Genomic DNA, 20,179 nt, shown 5'->3' with positions numbered 1-20,179 from the left:
ATAATGTTTGAAAGATGTTGGAAAATGGATGTTGCCTACGGAACTGAACTCTCTCTCGAGAGAGACTGAGGAGAGTTTCCAGCCTTGTGATTGGCTTATCAACAGCCAATCAGGAGGGTCGTAAGGAACGACGCTAGGCACGAGATGCACGGGTGAAGTGAATCTGCTATAGCTGATTATGTTTCTCTCTCTCTCTCTCTCTCTCTCTCTTATGTATACTGATGCAAGTACTATACATAAGACTACATTCTTGTTCACCCCGACATAGTACATCTAGTACTACTGAAGGTCTCGGTTATCATCTTCTTTCGTCTCTCTTAAACCAACCTCAGTCAACTGCTGTCGTCATTTATTTAGATGTAAACCCCGACCTTAACGAGGTAAAAAAAACAACCGTTAAACCTCACTGGTTTAAGTCAAACCGGATTCATCAAACCTCACGTCTGACAAAGTTTGGATTTGTAGGTACAAAGAGATATTTCTTTTTATATAAATAATATATTGAGGCATCAGTCTCTTCCTTTCCTCTGAAATTCTACGGATAGGATGACTGTTGTCAAGAATGCAGAGTGAATGCGCATCAGATCTGTGTTACTCTCGTTTCGAGAGAAATTGCTGGAGTTGAATTTCAGGCTCAATTCTTGCGCGAGAAATCATTGCTCTGTCTCCTCCTCCTCCTCCTCCTCCGTTGGGGGAATTTCCTTGCGAGCAACTTTTAAAATAACAGATTAATTATTCGTCAAAATTTCAGTCACGAGAGAGGAGTCACTGGCTTGCTCGGAAATGTTTACATTCCCGCGATCCCCTGACCTTCTCTCTCTCTCTCTCTCTCTCTCTCTCTCTCTCTCTCTCTCTCTGTTTTACCTTACCACAATGAAATTTCACCAGAAATAATATTTGTAAATATATGTAGTATATATGTCTGTGTATTTTTATTTTCTAATAATATGAGGCCATTCCCCGGAGCAAGGGAAGGAAGGCTCCCGAGGAAAGCAAGACAGCTCCTCTCCTCACCCATCGATACATTATTCAGACACTACTCGATGGTGGAAGACCTCCCGTCGGCCTCTTCATTCGGCTCCTCGGAGGTTTGTGATCTTTGAAAGTCCTCATAAATCTTAATTTTGCCTTCATGAAGGGAGTCAGCTAAATATGTAAGAAATGAGAGAGAGAGAGAGAATTTAAGGTTCTGAATCACCTCTATTCTTCTAAAAAAAAAATATGGACGCCATTTCCACGCCTGTATGGAATCGTGTTAATCTAATCAGTCATGTCGGGTGTTTTTACAGAACTGTTCTAACCCACAAAACATACAGTTCACAACTCTATATTATTCTCCTTAAGAAAATCCTGAATTCGCAGGAAAATATCTGTAAATCTCTGCAGCTCTGAGGAGATTTGTCGCCAGAAGTTCTTGGGACAAATGAACGATGGACGATTAATTCTATTTTACTCTCTTTTTTTTAAGAGAAACTCTGTTAAGGTCATTTAAATGTGGTTGAATTCATGTTTCTGATGTCATTTAGTTTTACTTCCAACATTTCCTTCGCTAATCCATTGATCTGCTGAGACAAATTTCCAGAGGAACTTTTGAGAGATATTTGAACTCTGGCGTCACTGTTATAGGTAGAAGATCCCTCATCGTCAGGATCAGACTTATTACTCAATATCAAGTCTTTTGTTGTCTGCCTACAGCAGCTATGCTGACCACTTCTGTTTTAACTTCCCTTTGTCCCATCTTCTCCTGAATAATAATAATAATAATAATAGTAATAATAATACCTGTCTGGGCACTCGCTGGACCCATTACACACTGTTCCACATGGAGAGAAACCACCAGGGAGATCGAAAGGTCTACACAAGTCCTCATCAACAATCACTTTTCAAATCGCATGGTCGAACGCCAAATGAGGGACTCCATAAATAAATGGCACCAGGAAAGAACGACCGAAACTAACGACCAAAGTGGAGCTATAAAAATATTTTATAAAAATTATATGCACCACAAATAATTTGGAAGAACGAAAAGGCTATCAAAATGAAAAAATAATCAGTGAGAATGTCTCCCCCACCACAGAAAGTGATAAAATTAGCCTCATAATTTATTACAAAAACATGAAAACCAGCCAGCTGCTTCTTAGAAACAACTCGGCGCCCCCAGAAACGTCTTTGAAGAGAAGGAGTGTCATCTACGAATTCACATGCTCGGTGGATGGATTCCACCATTCTTATATCGGGATGACCACCACCAGACTCTCCAAGCATCTCTCCTGCCACTTTCAAGAAGGGGCCATTTTCATTCACTACAGGGAAAAACATAACAGGAGACCAGAAAGAGCTGAGCTTATAACGAACACAGAAATTATTGACCATGCACTGGACCGGAAACGCCTACGTTATCTTGAAGCATTACACATATTAGAGAAAAAACCGACTATAAACACGGTAAAAGAAATGGAATTTCTTCCCACCATCATAAGAAGAAATAGCACAAGAAACCAACCGACTCCGTATACCGCCACGAGAGAGAGAGGAGAGATCGAGGGGGGAGAGACAGAGAGAGAGACAGAGAGAGAAAGCGAAAGAGAAAGAGAAAGAGAGAGAGAGGAACAAACAGAGAGAGAAAGAGAAAGAGAGATAGAGAGGAATAGGCAGAGAGAGAAAGAGAGAGAGTGAGAAGGAGCGAACGAGAAAGAGAGAGAGAGAGAGAGAGAGACTTGCAGAAAGAAAAAGAGAGAGAGTAAGAGAGAGAAAGAGACGAAGAAGCAGAGAGAGAAAGCGGGACAGAACAAGCGGAAGATATATCAACTGCACAGCCTGCCGCTCAAGAGGTGGGTACCCCAACCAACACCCAACCGACGCTAATAACTCCATCCAGACCACGTAGGTCTGAACGCCTCAGGGAGAGATTTTGTTACCATCCAACGACCAATTAAAATCCCTGCTCACCGACCCGCCCACCTATTGTACACGACCTTGCATGCTATAAATACTTGTAAAACGTATCTTAATTCACTTTACTGTAAACTCTCATAGATGACTGCCTGTGCGCTGTCGACACGTTAGAGGAATAAACCTAAGACAAATGAAAATCTTTACATGTCCTTAGGAAACTTAATACACCAGCTACATGCTGACGAGAAAAACTGAAAAGATTCTATATAAATTAAATGCCGTTGAAACAGCTATTGTATTCAATGCTACTGCCCTCAGAGAAGGCCTCCTTCCTAATTATTATTATTATTATTATTATTATTATTATTATTATTATTATTATTATTATTATTATTATTATTATTATTGTTATTATTATTATTATTATTATTATTATTATTATTATTATTATTATTGTTTAAAACATATCCACAATTATATACAAAAATATATTTCTATGTAAAAATATAAAACAAGACTTTCGAACACCTGAACGTGTTCCTCATCAGTGTGACGTTAAAACTGATGAGGAACACCGTTCAGGTGTTCGAAAGTCTTTGTTTTATATATTTACATAGAAATATATTTTTATATATAATTGTGGATATTTTTTAAACAATTTGTTTTCACGGAATTGTGAATTTCTTGACATTATTATTATTATTATTAATATTTGAAAACGCTCGCATATTCTAGGAAGTCAAGAACCGTCCATTCCGGGTTGAAGGAGATTCTCTTTTATGATGTGGTTTCTGTCTCTTATTGATTTATGTTTCTGTCTGAATTCTTTTTCCATTAATTGAGTGGCTTTTCTATACAGCGGCCATTGAACCCCAGGTGGTTTGTAAAAAAATAGTGATAATAAAAAAAAAATAGGAACTGTTTTCAAGGTATCATAAACCAAAAAAAAATAATGTTTTTCAAGAGGTCCTAAACCTCGGTCTTGGATAGGACTTGCCAGGCGCGGTGAGGATGGGGTGCCGGATAGATCCTGCATCCTCATCAGAAAGCAGAGTTTGTGGGGAATATAAACTGGCATTTGTCATCATGACCTGTTTGAGTGTTTAGCTGCATTGTGTTTATCGTTAGCGAATATGTTTGTTTTCTCTCTCTGTTGTTTGTGTTGCATGTCTGTACTTTTGAAGTTCCCAGTTTATGTATCCTGCTCCTCTGTTGACTGCTGTAACTCTCTGTGGGGGGATGTTGGCTGAATAAAGAAAGCCTTCAAGATGCATTGAGGTTTTTAAACCAGTTTGTGTGATAAATGTTTTTATTTTTGCATTTTTCTATTTCTTCATATTTCCCTTGAAAAAGGGAAAAAGCCAAGTAGGGCACAAGTCACAATGAAAACAATCGATATGTAAATGTAAATGACCCCTTCTGTCTCTGTCTGAGCTTCCCCATGAGCGATAAAAGCATCAACCGATCTCTCTCTCTCTCTCTCTCTCTCTCTCCCCCCTCCCATCTCATCTCTCTCTCTCTCTCTCTCTCTCTATCATTTTTCTCTGAAATTGCAATAATTTCCAGTGATATGATTGTAGACCTAGATGTAAATAGATTAGTTAGAATCCCAAGAATTGCAATAAAGATGATGATCATCCAGAAATACTCATATACACAACATTGATACATATTCACACAAAGGTAACACCACATTGCAGGCGAAGGTGGGGGGTCTCACAGACCCAAACACCCTTCTACTGACGAAATGGAGAGACACCTTGAAATAACTCTCCCCCCCCACCCACATGGACACAAAGTTAGGAAGGTACTGGGAAGATTGACCAGGTCTCCCAGGCATTTATTAGTTACTGAACTAGAAGTTTTACTATGTAGGTTGGGGGGCGGGCGTCTACATCCTCTGTATTCACTGCTATTTGTTGCAAATAAGCATCTTATAATGCGTGTATGACAACTCTCTATATGATGGTAGCCTCTTTGTTTTCATTACAGACATAATACTACATCACAGGCATTGCAGATGTTTGAATTATTTCTAGGAGATGTGTCATTATTAGTTAAAAGTAAAATTGGGGACTTATCCATTTTCACCGAGTTTCTCTGCTCCATTCGTTTTGTCATAATGTTCACTCCATACAGTGAGAACATTCTATGTCCATTTCTACTTCACATAAATTTCCAGTATAATTAGCTACCCACCACAGAAAAATCAGAATTTATGCCATGAATAATACATAATTTAGAAGAGTAGTTCCAGTGCACCAAGTTGGAAAATTAGATATTGAAATTTTGTTTGAATTATTATATTTTGAAAAATATATATGCGTTCCATATTTGTTTAATGTTTTATGACCTTGTGACCTTCTGCCATCGTGAATTACCTGGGTGCTGTAATGTGGCCATGGGAGCATCAGCATTCAGTACACCGAAATCTGTAAGGCGGTTTCTTTTCCTTAAGGTACCATGACTGTGGAGGGCAAGCCTTCTCCCGCTATGAGTCTTGAAGTCTTCGTGAATTTCAGTGAATTAAAATTCAGATGGTTTAGTCACAGTTGCAAGGCGTAGTTGGTCATTTAACAGTGCCAGTGGTGTGCCTTCTCTCCTGTTGTTCAGTACTCATACTGTATAAGCTCGATAGTGGAAAATGATCAGGGAGTTGTTTCTTTGGTTGCGGGATTGATGGGGCTATTTCTTCACCGATAGTTCAACCAGATGGTTCATGGAGGGAAGCTTTCAGCCAATCACCATCAAGCAGATGAAGACCAATCGATGACAAGCTGATATCAGACCACCACCACCTTACATGTAGTTCATCACTGGTGCATCAATATAACCCACAAACCCTTATTTGCGTACTGCTACCTTGCATTATGTTCTGAGTGATGGAGTGCTGCTATAAAGGAAGGAAACGTGAATGTCCAATAATGATTCTATTTATTCTGCCAATTGAATGAAGAACTCTTCCAAAGGTGTCGGAATTTCATATTAAAGAAAAATTACAATAGCTCATTGGAATGGACAACTCACAATGAATCTTTGTTTGACAGAAAAGGAAATGATCAGAAAAATAGAAAAACATTCACTGCTAACTCAACGCCGCTGTAGCAGCCATGACTTTCGAATACAATTATAACTTGGGTATAGATTATACAGTAACAATACTGGCAAATATCGAAACCAAACAACAAAATGATTCTTATTTTGCATTTATTAAGGTAACAAATTGCTAAACAAAAACAAAAAAATTCAGTTACTTTCAAAGAAGTCGAGCAGCGTTGCCAACACTGTACACAGCAGTATTCTGAGGGTTGGAAGTTTGTTTATCAGCCACAATTTAAATAAGAAAATTTTGGATTTCCCTTCCAAAAAACCCAAAAAATTACAAACCATATAGGACAAATCCTAACAACACTTTTAGATTACTAAAAGCTTAGAAAACAAAAAAGAAAACTGATTAATGAAAATATATGCTTAAACTTTAATCTTCAGTGATGTCAATAAACTATGTTATATTATCTATGAAAGCCATGATATATAGGAACCGTAACTGGCAAATAATAGCTTGATTTTGTTTGTTTTTTTAATCTGGAGATGTTGCCTTTGAAAGCAGGCGATGAATGCCAGACCAGAAGTACTATTCAGTCGCTAATTTAAATGACGAGACTCAATCCAAAAGTAAACTAACAAAGTTTCATCCTTGGGTGTTGGATAATGCTTTAAGTACACATGTCTTGCCCATTTGGATAAGATGCTTATAAAAAATGCTTGCAACATATAGAGAGAGAAACATGTTTTATTTCCAATAAAGTCTACAGATGTTATGATCCCATTACAAACACGATATCCATAATCATTGCAGGTTAAGCTTCAACTGTCGGGAAAATTAAGATAAGTCTTGTGTTGCTAAAAAGAAATAAAAAAGGTTAGACGTTCGCCTCAACCTCTACTACACGCCCACATCAGGATTCAGTAAAGGTAAAAACAAGATCGAGAAGACAAGTACAAGCGTTTACCAAGAATAAAACGTTTAAATAGAAATGAACGGGACAAGAAGAGGAAGGAAAACGACTGGAGGAAAGGAAGAAACGGTAAAGAAGAGGATCTATTCCTGAGGATTTCTGTCAGGAGAAACCGGGCGCTATCGAGATAGCCATTAGGTAAGAAACTAGCGGATTACAGAAAGCAACTTCATGAAACTGCCAGTTGTGTTAACATTTTCAAGGCATCTTTTCAGATGCTTTGAAAAAGTTCAAATGAGGTATATGGACTCTCGAAACCATCCTATAAGAAGCGCTTATAACTGTCACAAGTGGGAATCAAAACTCGCTAGGCGAGGAGTTTTTTCAAAAATCCGGCTTGATCAATTAGAGTAAACCAACCAGCAGATTTCAAAACAAATGAAATTAATATCGTCTGTAACAACCTCAGAGAAGACAGGAGAGACGCAAACACCAGAGACTCCAATTCATGGTAAGGATGAAGACAGAATAAATAGATGAGAGATGGAATATGACTGATTCATCAGTCAGTATACCACCGTGCACCAATTTTCATGTGGTGCGTTTATGTAAGGTAGAGTGTTTGAGTTCTATGATCGCTTACCTGCTTCTTCTTCTTGATAATGCGTTCTGCAGTCTGGGTTTTAACTTTATGCTTCTTCTTAAGGCTAGTTCTGGATTAGTACTCTTACTAGGTTAAGGCGTAGTCTCTCAGGAGAAGTTTGAATGAGACGAACGGCAGAGTTTCTTTCTTTACTATGCAAAGAATTAGAGTTACACATACAACTACAAAACTTATAAATCTATGGTTGGACTCTGGCAATATTTCTGCTTCTGTACTCAACGACGGCTGCCAGTCCTCTCTGGCTTCTTCTGTCAATCTCAACTTGAGCCACCCTCGGTTCGAATTCAGCACCACCTCCTTAGGCGGTGTAAATCTTGGTTCTCAGCCCAACTGGATTCTTGATTCGTGGAGTGGTGTTTCCTTATCTTGTCCCATCCAGGAGGAGTCAATAATTCAACATGTTAATACCTCCTTCGGGAGGCGGAGCTGCATTCTTTATAGATGCTGAGTAAGTCTGGTGCGAGGTCACAGGTTAAAGATTTTATGACGGTCTTAAGATTTAAATTGTGATGGTGTTATGGTTCAACTTCCTGTGACTAAGGTTTTGTTGATAAAATTCTGGCTCACACACGAAACTCAATTTTCTCTCTTTTCTTTCTCTTTCTCGTTATTTTCACTGTACTTTGATTATTCTCTCCCGCTCTCTGCTTTTATGCTACCCTATCTACTATTATTTCATATAGCTATCATTACACAGTATTCATTTAATCAATACAAAGAAAAAAATAATTATCTTTCATTGTTTTCGTTTGCACAGCAGAAATGTTTTATGAAAAAGGAAACTGCAAAAACGTATACTGTATAAGGACAATCTCATTGTGTGCTAAAACTATTATAATAATAATTATCATTATTAATATTACAAGAAAGTGTAAAAACTCTTTTAACTCTCCTGAATTTGGCCTAAGGGCTTTGTTTGTAACCATTATATCCCATTCCTAATAAAGAAACTTGAAGATTTAACTCAAAGATTTAACTCTGAAACGGGAGTGGAATCTGACAAAATTTGTTGCAAGGATTTGTTTCCGACACCTGATATACTATATATAGTACACTGCTGCTGGGTGACAGTCAGACAGTCACGACAGATATCTCTAATCATAACTGTTGTCCTGCATTCATTCATTCTCTGCATTCAAGGTCTGGGCTTGGGTGGGTTATTCTTAAAATGCCCTCGGGTCACACTCAAAAATGGGACAATCTTTCTTCAATGTGGCTCTTTTGGAATAAAAAAAAACAAAAACAAAAAAAACAATATAATCAGTTGATATAATGTGCTTCGTCTTTTTAGTGTCATATTCATCTTTCGTCAGTTCCTGCCATTTCCTAAAGATGATGGGATTTAGAGATCCTGTAATAGCAAATCACTGACAGGAGTACTATGTATGTCTGATCAAGTCACACTGACTCTGCAGGTAGCCAAATACTCTGCGCTTGCCATCAGCAATAATGTTTGATAAGTTGCTGTAAAAGATATTCTACACTTGGGTCAGGGAGAAACATAAGGAGAGTTAACAATATGGAAAAGTTCCCGTAATGAATGAAGTTGATCATGATAAACATAAAAGGAAAACATAAAAGGAAAACACGAGCGCTAACTTATGGCATAGTAGTACCTGAACCATTGTGAATTATTGATGGCCTGGTTGTTCCATGTAGAGTAATGATGGCTTCTTATCTCATTTTTCATCTAACAGAGGCAGAAATAAAATGACCATAAATTATGACAGTTTAACATTTTTGACCTGCTTAAAAACATTCAAGTTTAGCACATCTCTTAGGATGTAACAGTACTTAGATCAGCATTTGGTTGGCAAGTTCCCTCGTGTAATCAACATCCAAGGAAATGTAAGGAAAAAGGTGCTCTCAATCAAACATTCCGGTCTAAAGTCCAGATATACTAGTACACATGTAATAGTATTACATGCAAAATGGAAATGCATCTCATTTCCGTATAAAAAAAAAAAAAAAAATTTTTGGTCCATTCATACTCTTGTCTGATAGGTCAGTGAGGAAAAAACTCCCAAAATTATCTAGTCCGCAAACGTCTCATCAGTTCCGTGGGTCGACCGAACTCCCGTGCGAATCTAGATCAAGCCTTGAATCTATTATTCTTTCTCATGACCCCAAAAGTCATGTATGTATGTTAGTTTGTACACTCTCACTTTTTCCTAAGATCAAATTGAGAACTCTGTTACATTCTCCTCCTAGCTCTCATCTACTGAAGAATCCTTCAAAGAGCTCCAATCTCTAAGATGAGTCTCGACTTGTAATAGTTAAGAGACTATAAGTAACTTTTGTACTTCAATGTGTTTTACATTAAACCCTCAATCAAACCAACCATGAATGGAAGTGAGAAGTCAACTCGAGTCCTATGCTAGCCGGCCAATGCAGAAAGAGAGAGAGGGAGAGAGAGAGAGAGAGGGAGAGAGGGATAGAGGGAGAGAGAGGCCGATTATGCGCCTCGCATACCAACTGCTATTCACGACTGTGAATCCTGTATATCGGGAAAGCTAGTCAAAGCACAACACTTACATGTGTTCATGTATATCGTTAATGAGCTCATGTTGAAGTATTTTTGTTTCCCGTTTCTTTTCTTTCTGCGTCACTCATATGAACACAATCATACATCAATCGGTATACGTAGAGAATAAAAAAAAAATAATAATAATAAAACCCTTACCATGGTTGTATTAAGTGGGTGGGTAACTTTGGTAGAGTGGCCCCAGGGATAGAGGATATATTGCCCATATGAGTGGAAAGTGACGTAGGCCTAAAAACGAAAATGCGCCCAGGATTATCACTCAGTTCATAATTCAATAGATATGAATAATATATTTAGTCAGATTAGCTTCATACTTCTTTCATTAAAGCGATTTTACTTTTAGATAACTATTTTGTCAAGTTATCATTGCAGATGTGTAGATATCAGTCTATAGATTGCATTAATCATGTTTTGAAATGTGCTCTTTATTTGATTATTATCATGATGAATGATCTTATGTCATGGATTATGCTGTCAATGAAAACAGTTACTACTGTAGTAAATGAATTTCATTTTTCATATAGACATATATTTCGGTAGTTACTGATGTTGCTGTAATACGAGATTCTGATGACCTTCATAAAACTTCTCTTAACTCTACCTCGCTCCAAATTTTTCCTTCTCGTTTAATTAGGAAATCCGGTGGGTTAGTCCTATAATGAGCTTAAGATGTGATGTATTGGTCCTAGATCGAGTGGTAATTACCATACTAATATTAATTCGAAAGATGTAGTATCATTTTTTAAAAGAAACGAAGTACAGTAGTAATTCATGAAAAAAGAAGTATGGCCCGTTAAACTATTTGGCAATAACTCAGGCTCTGCTTCTTGTAAATCGAACCACTTGAGCCCAAACCACCGAGTTCAAAATCTTAGCTGTTATTAGAGGTCTGACATTTATGAATTCCGTACGCATTGTTACCCATATGTAAAGGTAAATTAGAACTGAAGGATATTTCTGATAATGATAAATGCCTTAACGAGACGAAACTGACGAAAATCAAACCACATACAACACCTCAACTTTGCCAGTCAGGGGCAACATAGCATCTCTGAGAGTCCTGCTTTCTGGTTCGCTAAAGGCTGACGCTCCCTTGTAAATATCGGAGCAAGGGTCACTACTTGTCCCGAGTCCTTGAAAAGGAAGAGAAATTAGTTGCATTAAACCTTTCTTTTTATAACCAGCATTTCTTTCTCACGAAGGGCTTTGCAGCGAATGTAACTGATGTATTAAGAGATAAGCATGGTCACCAAATATACATGAAGTTAGGAATTACTGAAGGGAAAATTAAATGAAGAAGGTTCCACTCAATATGACTCAAGTATGGCTACAAATGCGTGAAATTCAATGGATCCGTTTTAACGATCAATCATGCTTTATTGTGGAGTTCACGTGACGAAAGAGTTGAGTCTTGTAGTTATTTTAACCTTTGAATAAAAGTCTGGTTCCACTAGAGACAGACACGAGCGTCGGCAGGTTGTGTCATGAAAGAGACACTTAGGCCCAAAATTAAGTCTCTGAGGACTTGATCGGCTGAATGAGTGGCCCCCTGCATCAGAGCTCTGCCATATATATATATATATATATATATATATATATATATATATATATATATATATATATATGTGTGTGTGTGTGTGTAGTGTGTGTGTGAATGTAGACACACAAGTCATATTACGTTGGTATACCTTCTTCATGTCTTCCCTCCATGTATACTAAAAAGGAACTAACTTTCCATCAAAAGTCCTAAAAATTAGATTATTATTTAAACGGAGCTCAAGTAAAGCTGCCCACACTAAATTAACAGACCATGAGCACTGAGCTTAACTTAACTCTAAACAAACTCTAAATAAAACTCGAAATAAAAGAAATAAAACGCTGATTATAATAACTGGGTAACAATATCAGTGAAAACTAGAATCGACTCAGTTATGTAACATTAATCCTAAAATTCCTGTTCATTTTATGCTCCTTTCTTTTGGTGCTAGTGCTCTTACCTATAGCTGGTTCACTTAAGGTTAGATTCTTGGGTGAGCCTTACGCCTACGAGACGTTTGTTTGGCGCCCGCTGACTGGCTGAGCTGCTTACCTCCCGGTACCAGCCAATCAGCGGCCGCCAAAATAAACGTCTCGTAAGCATCCAAGAATCTACCTTAAGTAAACCAACTATAGTCAAACACATGATGATACAATTAGATGCACCGTGGCCTTACATAATAGATATATTCTCTCTGATTTAGAAATATAATATAACAATAGCAAACCTACTGCTATTAAACTTTATTAAAACATTGAAATTTTGTGTTGCTATTCCTATTTTAAATTTATAAAAACGTTAGAACAAAAAGGGAGTCCCTGTGGGTGCCAGTTTTGTATATTCTAAAACAAAGCTTAGCTTTATCTTGAATATTTCTAATCCCTTCAGCAAAATACCTTCTGTTCGAAAAATTCTCAGTAACCTGAGTCCATGAGTTCCCTGTCATTCTAAACTTCACATAAAACTGTTTCTTGCAATCTTTATGATAAACCTTCTACCTTGTTTAATCAATTCAAAACCTGCCAGACACATTCCGGCATCATTTTCGGTCCCTAGAATTCATAATTATCTCGATCCTATTTGCCCTTAAATAAGGAACAAAAAAATTATAATACATCATTTTCCATTAAGTTTTGGATCCTTTTCCATCTGGATTGTTTCTTTAAACCCTAGTAAGCCATATACAACTACTCTGTAATCACCACAATGCAGCATCTTAATTGCAATCCCATGACTCTGGGTGCCTGTAGGTACATTCTCTCCTTTCCACTGCCTTGCCTGCATCATCAACTGTCACACTTATAAGAATCTTCAAATTCATATAAACTCTTCCACGACTACTCAGCATTTAGATCTGCCTCTTTTCTATCTGCAAAAGATTGTATTAGATTCTTTAAACGACTCACTCTAGTGATACAAACTGCTATTCTCGTGGTAAATTCCCTTTTCTCATCAACAACCTTTCTCTCAGCAAGATTTCTTAGTAAAGTAAATGCTCGAGGAAGTCGTCCCTAGAATTTCATCACCTTTCGTCTTTCTCCTTTGACTCGAGTTATTCCCTTCTTGTATACTCTGGCACCCTTCATGTTTGTCGTGCAACATGATTCCGCTATTCTCTTTCACTAACCTCAGTTTTATTATTTCAACAAGCACATCTCTTTAATTTTGTTGTGCTTTCACAAGCAACTCGAATCAAAATATATATCAAACATTACAAGTAGCACTGATGATGACTGAAACTTTTACCTCCCCACTGATATCCAAACTTTCTGTTGAGGTCAAAGCCGATGCAAATGGAGGAGGTAGAATGAGCCCTGTTCTTGCGCCACAAACGATTCTGTAAAAGATGAGAAGTATTCAAAACTACTGAGTATTCACAAGCCCCTGTAACAATAACATCAAAAGGTTGGATATTTTTTACCAGGTGATGTTGGCTATCAGATACGAAAAATGGCAACAGAATTGGTATAGGTAAAATATCCGATCAACTGACCTGGTCAAGTGTAGACATACCCGCTTGGGATTGAGCAATGCATGATCTGCCGTTTCAGTAGTCTCCGTAACCCTGCTATTGGCGAGAAGTGCGTCTATACATACAGAGCAGCAGATGGGCTAACCCATTCACGAGCGTGCATACCTGCAAACAGAACCACAACCAGATGAAAGGAACAATTGTTACTACACATGAAATGTGTACTTGTTTCTGATTTATTCATTTCGATATTGAATGTACGAGTGGATACGGAACTGAGGCTAAACCCTTGATTAAGCCTCAAGTGCAATGCATCTTTCATAGTCAAAATACAATACTAGTCTTCAGCAGTCAAAGAAATTCCGATCTCTACTTCATAATTTCTGGAACAGAAAAAAGACCAGGACAACAACAACAACAACAACAACAAATAATAATAATAATAATATAATAATAATAATAATAATATACTTAGGAAGCAGACCCTCTCTCAAGCATACTTTATTAAAAGTAATGGCTACTTCAGCAGCGTTACACTTGTAGAGGATTCTTCTCTATTTTGCGAATAGCGGCGCTTTTTCAGTGCTACTTAAACAGGCTAGTAGAGCGCCTATAGAGGTCATGGTAAAATACAGGGTCAAAAATAGGTGTATATATTTGAATTTTACAGATAAACTATGATACCATAGTCATCAAAGTCATTAACGATTCTCTCTCTCTCTCTCTCTCTCTCTCTCTCTCTCTCTCTCTCTCTTCTTTCTTAAAGCGAGCTTTTGTCTGGAGCTGCCAGACATCCTCGGGCTGGGAAGCTGAGGGTGGACTGATCTTGGTGCGGTGTCCGTCCTCCTTATATCTGTGGTTGCAGCAGGGGGTCTGCCCCATGCTTGTCTCCTATTGGCTGGTGGCGGTGAGTCTTGTTTTCATTGGCTGCCTGAGCCAGGTCTCAAGCCACTTTCTTCGGCCGATGGTTGCGTTGCAGCATATCCTGCAGCAGCCTGGCACCTCCTAAGCGGCGCTGTAACATTGATGGGCGTTGCGCTACGCTGTGGGACGTCACGGCTACTTTGATTTTCCATCGGCTGCAGGAGTACCTCGTTCGGGCGCGTTGTCATCCATAGAGTTGTCATGATCGGTGGTGTCATTGTTGTGCAGGTCTTCTCATACTCGTAGGGAGGAGAAATTCTTCCTGCGTCGTACTCTGAATACAACGCAGGAAGAATTTCTCCTCCCTACGAGTATGAGAAGACCTGCCACCAACAATGACACCACCGATCATGACAACTCTATGATGACAACGCCCCCGAACGAGGTACTCCTGCAGCCGATGGAAATCAAAGTAGCAGTGACGTCCCACAGCGTAGCGCAACGCCCATCAATGTTACAGCGCCGCTTAGGAGGTCCAGGCGCTGCAGATATGCTGCAACGCAACCATCGGCCCGAAGAAGTGGCTTGAGACCTGGCTCAGGCAGCCAATGAAAACAAGACTCACCGCCACCAGCCAATAGGAGACAAGCATGGGGCAGACCCCCTGCTGTCAACCACAGATATAAGGAGGACGGACACCGCAGATCGTCCAACCCTCAGCTTCCCAGCCCGAGGATGTCTGGCAGCTCCAGACGAAAGCTCGCTTTAAGAAGAAAGGGAGAGAGAGAGAGAGAGAGAGAGAGAGAGAGAGAGAGAGAGGAGAGAAAATCGTTAATGACTTTGATGACTATGGTATCATAGTTTATCTGTAAAATTCAAATATATACACCTATTTTTGACCCTGTATTTTACTACCATGACCTCTATAGGCGCTCTACTAGCCTGTTTAAGTAGCACTGAAAAAGCCGCTATTCGCAAAATAGAGAAGAATCTCTACAAGTGTAACGCTGCTGAAGTAGCCATTACTTTTAATAAAGAATAATAATAATAATAATAATAATAATAATAATAATAATAATAACTCTGAATGTATCACTATAACAAAATGTCCCAGACCAACCCTTAACCAACTCCTCCCTAAGGCAACCCAGTTGCGGGGATATTAAGACCTCATTGCAGTTCTTGCAATAGCAATTAGCTCCAGTGAGTTCCTCCTAGCAAGATGCATTAGTGCATCTCAAATGTATGTACCCAAATGGCTCCTATTTTAGGGTGAAAGTCGAGGTAAAGGTCACGAGTCACTCACTAACCTTCAAACCATCTGAAAAGGAATCATGGGAAAAGCGAGTGTGTCTCCTGCAGTTCCAAAGCCATGGCTGAAGAAAGTTGTGGTAACATACAAATTCTACAGAATCTAGAGCCTTCATTTCACTTTTTAACAAATTCCTAATAAACACGGTAACTAGGGCAGTGTATGAAACGAGAGGCAAACTCTCTCCTAACATATTAATGCTTAATTAATGATCTACCTTTATTACCAGGTTTGATTGGATCATGACAGCCATGTCAAAGGAGTTGCAATGACAAGCTCACTTTGACATAACGATGAGAAGTGAAATGAAGAGATAGTAGAGAAATGCTCTCCTTTCATGCAATTCTGTGGTTGATGGTCCACCGTTTGTACCAGACTCCACAGAAATTCTCTTGAAAGTCTGTGTGGTGTAGCACTGACGATCCAAGTGTAGAAGACACAACAACATACAGACAAGAGGAGGAAAACCAGCCTAATGATCCGTATGGTGATTTACTTTAGCCAAAATCTTGACTAAACTCCCCGTGAACGTATAGAAGGAACAACTGCACCAACATGATAACAGACACATTTCTGGGCACCGACGGACTTTCATGCAAATTTGTGTAGTTTTTGCATCTACTTTTGCATCTAGTTTGAGAGATACCACTTGACACGCAGGAAATTTCATGACGATAAGTAAGTGTGACAAAATCTCTGGTGGACATCGAGGAATGATCTCCTTTCATTTCACATACATGCAACATCATGGTCTGCCTTTGTATCAAGATTTTCTGTAATAACCAACATGTAGAAAGAGAATTTTGGCAAACATGCTGGTGGACATACCTACAGATGGAGAGTCCGCTTTCATGTGCATCTTTGCATAGTGGTCTATCGTCGTACCACATGACACTGAAACCCCTCAACAAAATGAAAGAGTTGCGATGACAAGTGAGTGTGACAAAGACGCTGCCTGGGGTGCATGTTGTACTGGACGTAGAATAGCAAGGATTCTCCAGTCATGTATTTGCAGCTACCTTTGTACTGACTGCCACAGGAAACCTTTCAACCGTGTAAGAATATTCGTGATATATATTTTCAGTATGTGACCTAAGGAATCTTAACATTTACTAATCTACTGTACTTTTCATAATACTGTACTGAGGGATAACTGAAAATAAACTAATACTACAGTAGTGTGTAAAATAAACACTAGGATTCTCTCTCTCTCTCTCTCTCTCTCTCTCTCTCTCTCTCTCTCTCTCTCTCTCTCTCTCATGTCTGTAGAGTACTGTGCACATTTTTAGTAGATACCTTAGGTAAAGATTTCCAATGGCTAGAATATGGAAAAAACTTAATTTTCGATGCACTTTTCTCGGTTCCTAAGTGTGCCAAAATTTTTATGATCTGGTCATGGTGTTCATATGATTGGTGTTGAGTTTAATGCTGCTTTCGACCATGCTGTTCAAGAGACTGTAGCCTTCAAACTCAGACAGCGGGGAGTTGGGAATCCATTTCTTAGTTTCTTTGTGGAATTTTCTAGTAACAGACCGGAAGGACTTGGCGTTCATGGGCTCGGTAGTAAGCGCAGGAATATCAACTCGCTGGTGTTCCTCAGGTTAGTGTTTTAGCCTGCCGTCATTTATAGTGTGGTTTGGCCGAGACAATAAGCTGGTTGGTTATGCATTATACCAGTATTTATTTGGATGCAGTTTGAATATTTTGCCTCTTATGGTCTTCAGCGGCTGACTGATAAATCCTAAACTATTGGATCAAATTAAGTTTGTATTTCACATCTTAGTATTGGTATCTAGCAACATTTGATTGCTTTATTGTATATGGTACATTAAAAGAATTTCATCGTTCTAGTCATACTTTGGATTTAGATCTTTCCAAACTGTTCCACAACCACATATTATTTGTTGGCGTATGCATCAATATTTTCATGCAATTGTTATTTGTAATGGCACACTTTTTGTCAGTAAGTTATTTTATTGAGAAAAATATACAATTATTAGTAAAAATTTGTCCACAAAGAGACATAATACAAAATATACAAGTGAACAGTAATCTCTTCTGTTCTTGCAAGTACATGGCCTACAAAGAAAGATACACCATCAAGTGCAAATAACATAAGCCTATAAGACTATACAAAACGAAAAAAGGGACTTAATACAGAGAAAAATGTAGCCATATCACTATCCAGTATCAAGTCCTAACAGACACAATGCTTGAAAAAAAAGGAAAAGTTAATTGAAGAAAAACATAAAACAGAGGACAAAGCCACACATTACTTATAAATATGAAGAACTTCATAAATATCTGTACCCAAATCAGCAATATTATCATTTTCATTTAATAAAGTACTCAGAGAACTTAAGTTTGTATATTTATGCCTACATGGTATTCACAGAGGACGAATGATCAGAACGTGTGACTCGTCCTGAATAGAGGTATTATCACACGTACGCACCCTTAACTGCATTAAGGAAAGATCTTAGCAGTCACTCAGTTGGACCATTGGTCAAGAAGCTCAAATTGATGCAGCCTGTTTCCCTTTGAACAGGTTCCGATGAATGAGGCTTAAAGTTACTATCTGTGTATAGTTTGGCTAATAATAATAATAATAATAATAATAATAATAATAATAATAATAATAATAATAATAATAATATTAATGATAATAATAATAATGATTCAGTGGCAAAAGCCCTCCACTGCAGCCTATGCAAGAAACATCATCTACCTTGCAGTAATAAGTGGTACAAGCACCAACCTGAAGGAGTGATAGAAAACGATCAGGCAAAGATCCTCTGGGGCTATGGTATCAGAACAGATAGGGTGATACGTGTGTAGCTAAATTAATACATACATACATACACACACACACACACATACACACACACACACACACACACACACACACACACATATATATTATATATATATATATATATATATATATATATATATATATATATATATATATATATATATATATTTAGGAATGCATGAGAGGCATTTGAGCCAAATCTCCTTTATGGGTGTGAATTGTGGATACTGAATATCAATGAGAGAAAAGGTGGAAGTTGCAGAGACGAACTGTTTGTGTAGTTAATGTGTTATAGGAAGAAAAGCGAAAACGGTTAGAAATGTGAAAATATGTAAAAATGGTAGCAAACATTAGCGTAGGTGAAAGGACTGAACAGAGAATCTTGAGATGGGTTAGTCACGGAGAAAAAATGCAGGATGACAATTTGGTGAACTACTTAAATACAGTAGTGTTTTGAAAGGGAAGGAGACGATGATAGAAGGACCATGAAAGGGGTGGATAGAGAGTTCATCCAGTATCGTTTAAGACTCATGAAAATATGTACAAAATCTAGATAACATTGAAAGACCCAGTTATCCTTGGGTCTGCTCTTCCGTCATGGCACAAGTTAACAATCAGGCATGGTTAATTAAAATATGTACCACATGGTGAATTGTAACCATTCGAACAACTATGTTTTTCTCTGTAGCACACCTGGCTATGGTTAATCTGCTTAAGTTTGTTGTCGGAGTTTGCCTTCTCCCAGATAAACTGCCTTTGCCTGGCTAAGGAGCTACACCATCCCAGAGCTTCTGGTTTTCGGGCGTCATACACCTCGCTTTCCGCGCCACCTCTATCTGCAGAATCACCTTTACTGTCGGAAGGCTATTGTGGCTGTGGCAATGTGGGAATTTGTCTGGCTGAACGCTCTGTGGTTTGTAAGCCACTGGAACACTTTGTGGCGTAAGGATATTGGCCGTCATTTTCTGAGGGAAATTTGACCAACCATCTCTGATAAATATCTCCCAGAATTCTTGCTAATCCTTTCCAACTCCGACTTTCAGTAATCATTGCGACCCTTTAGCTTGTTTCATGGTGGTCTCGGAATATAAAATTCTAATGCTGAGTTACAAAATCAGTGAATAGATGAATAAATAAGCTTAGTAAGACATCACACAATAAATTGGCCCCAAGATGTAAAAATCAGTTTTCATGGTTTAGTGTTGTTTTACCATAGACAGCGACCATATTAAAAATATGGCATCCATATTAGAGTTTTTCATGGCTAGCATAATTTTCTTGAAAAGACAAACAAAAATTCATACTTACATCGGCAACTGAACGATTCTGCTTAATTAAGAATGCCATTTACCAGCTCCACTTTACCGACCTGTGGGGGACATTGGAATGAAGGTAACAATCTCATGTATTTGATCTATGCAAGATTGTATTCTCAAAAATATCCACGTATCCATTTATATCTCCTTAAGGTGCCAAGTGTTTTTATGAAATGATTCATCTTATATCAATTCAGAGTAAGACGGAAGAGCAAGAAATGATCTATCACCAAACAACAGAGCAAAATAACAACATTTCAATTGCCTCTTCTTCTCGCATCCCCTACGAAGCTATTGAGG

General features: G+C 38.3%; 1 protein-coding gene across 1 annotated transcript in view; it reads right to left on the bottom strand.

Annotated features, from left to right (window-relative positions):
* Nucleotides 1-13,611, bottom strand: part of LOC135199740 (putative carboxypeptidase suro-1) — a 22,293-nt gene extending 8,682 nt beyond the window's left edge. Inside the window, exons 1-3 of the mRNA XM_064227897.1 lie at nucleotides 13,594-13,611; nucleotides 13,347-13,437; nucleotides 11,076-11,196 (exon numbers count right to left, since the gene is read on the bottom strand). Coding sequence (XP_064083967.1) covers nucleotides 11,076-11,196; nucleotides 13,347-13,437; nucleotides 13,594-13,611 — 230 coding nt within the window. The remainder of the gene's footprint in view (nucleotides 1-11,075; nucleotides 11,197-13,346; nucleotides 13,438-13,593) is intronic.
* Between the last annotated feature and the right edge of the window lie 6,568 nt (nucleotides 13,612-20,179).

Source organism: Macrobrachium nipponense, chromosome 26, assembly GCF_015104395.2.
Source record: "Macrobrachium nipponense isolate FS-2020 chromosome 26, ASM1510439v2, whole genome shotgun sequence".
NCBI classification, from domain to species: Eukaryota; Metazoa; Arthropoda; class Malacostraca; order Decapoda; family Palaemonidae; genus Macrobrachium; species Macrobrachium nipponense.
This window is presented reverse-complemented; position numbering and strand designations above follow the sequence as displayed.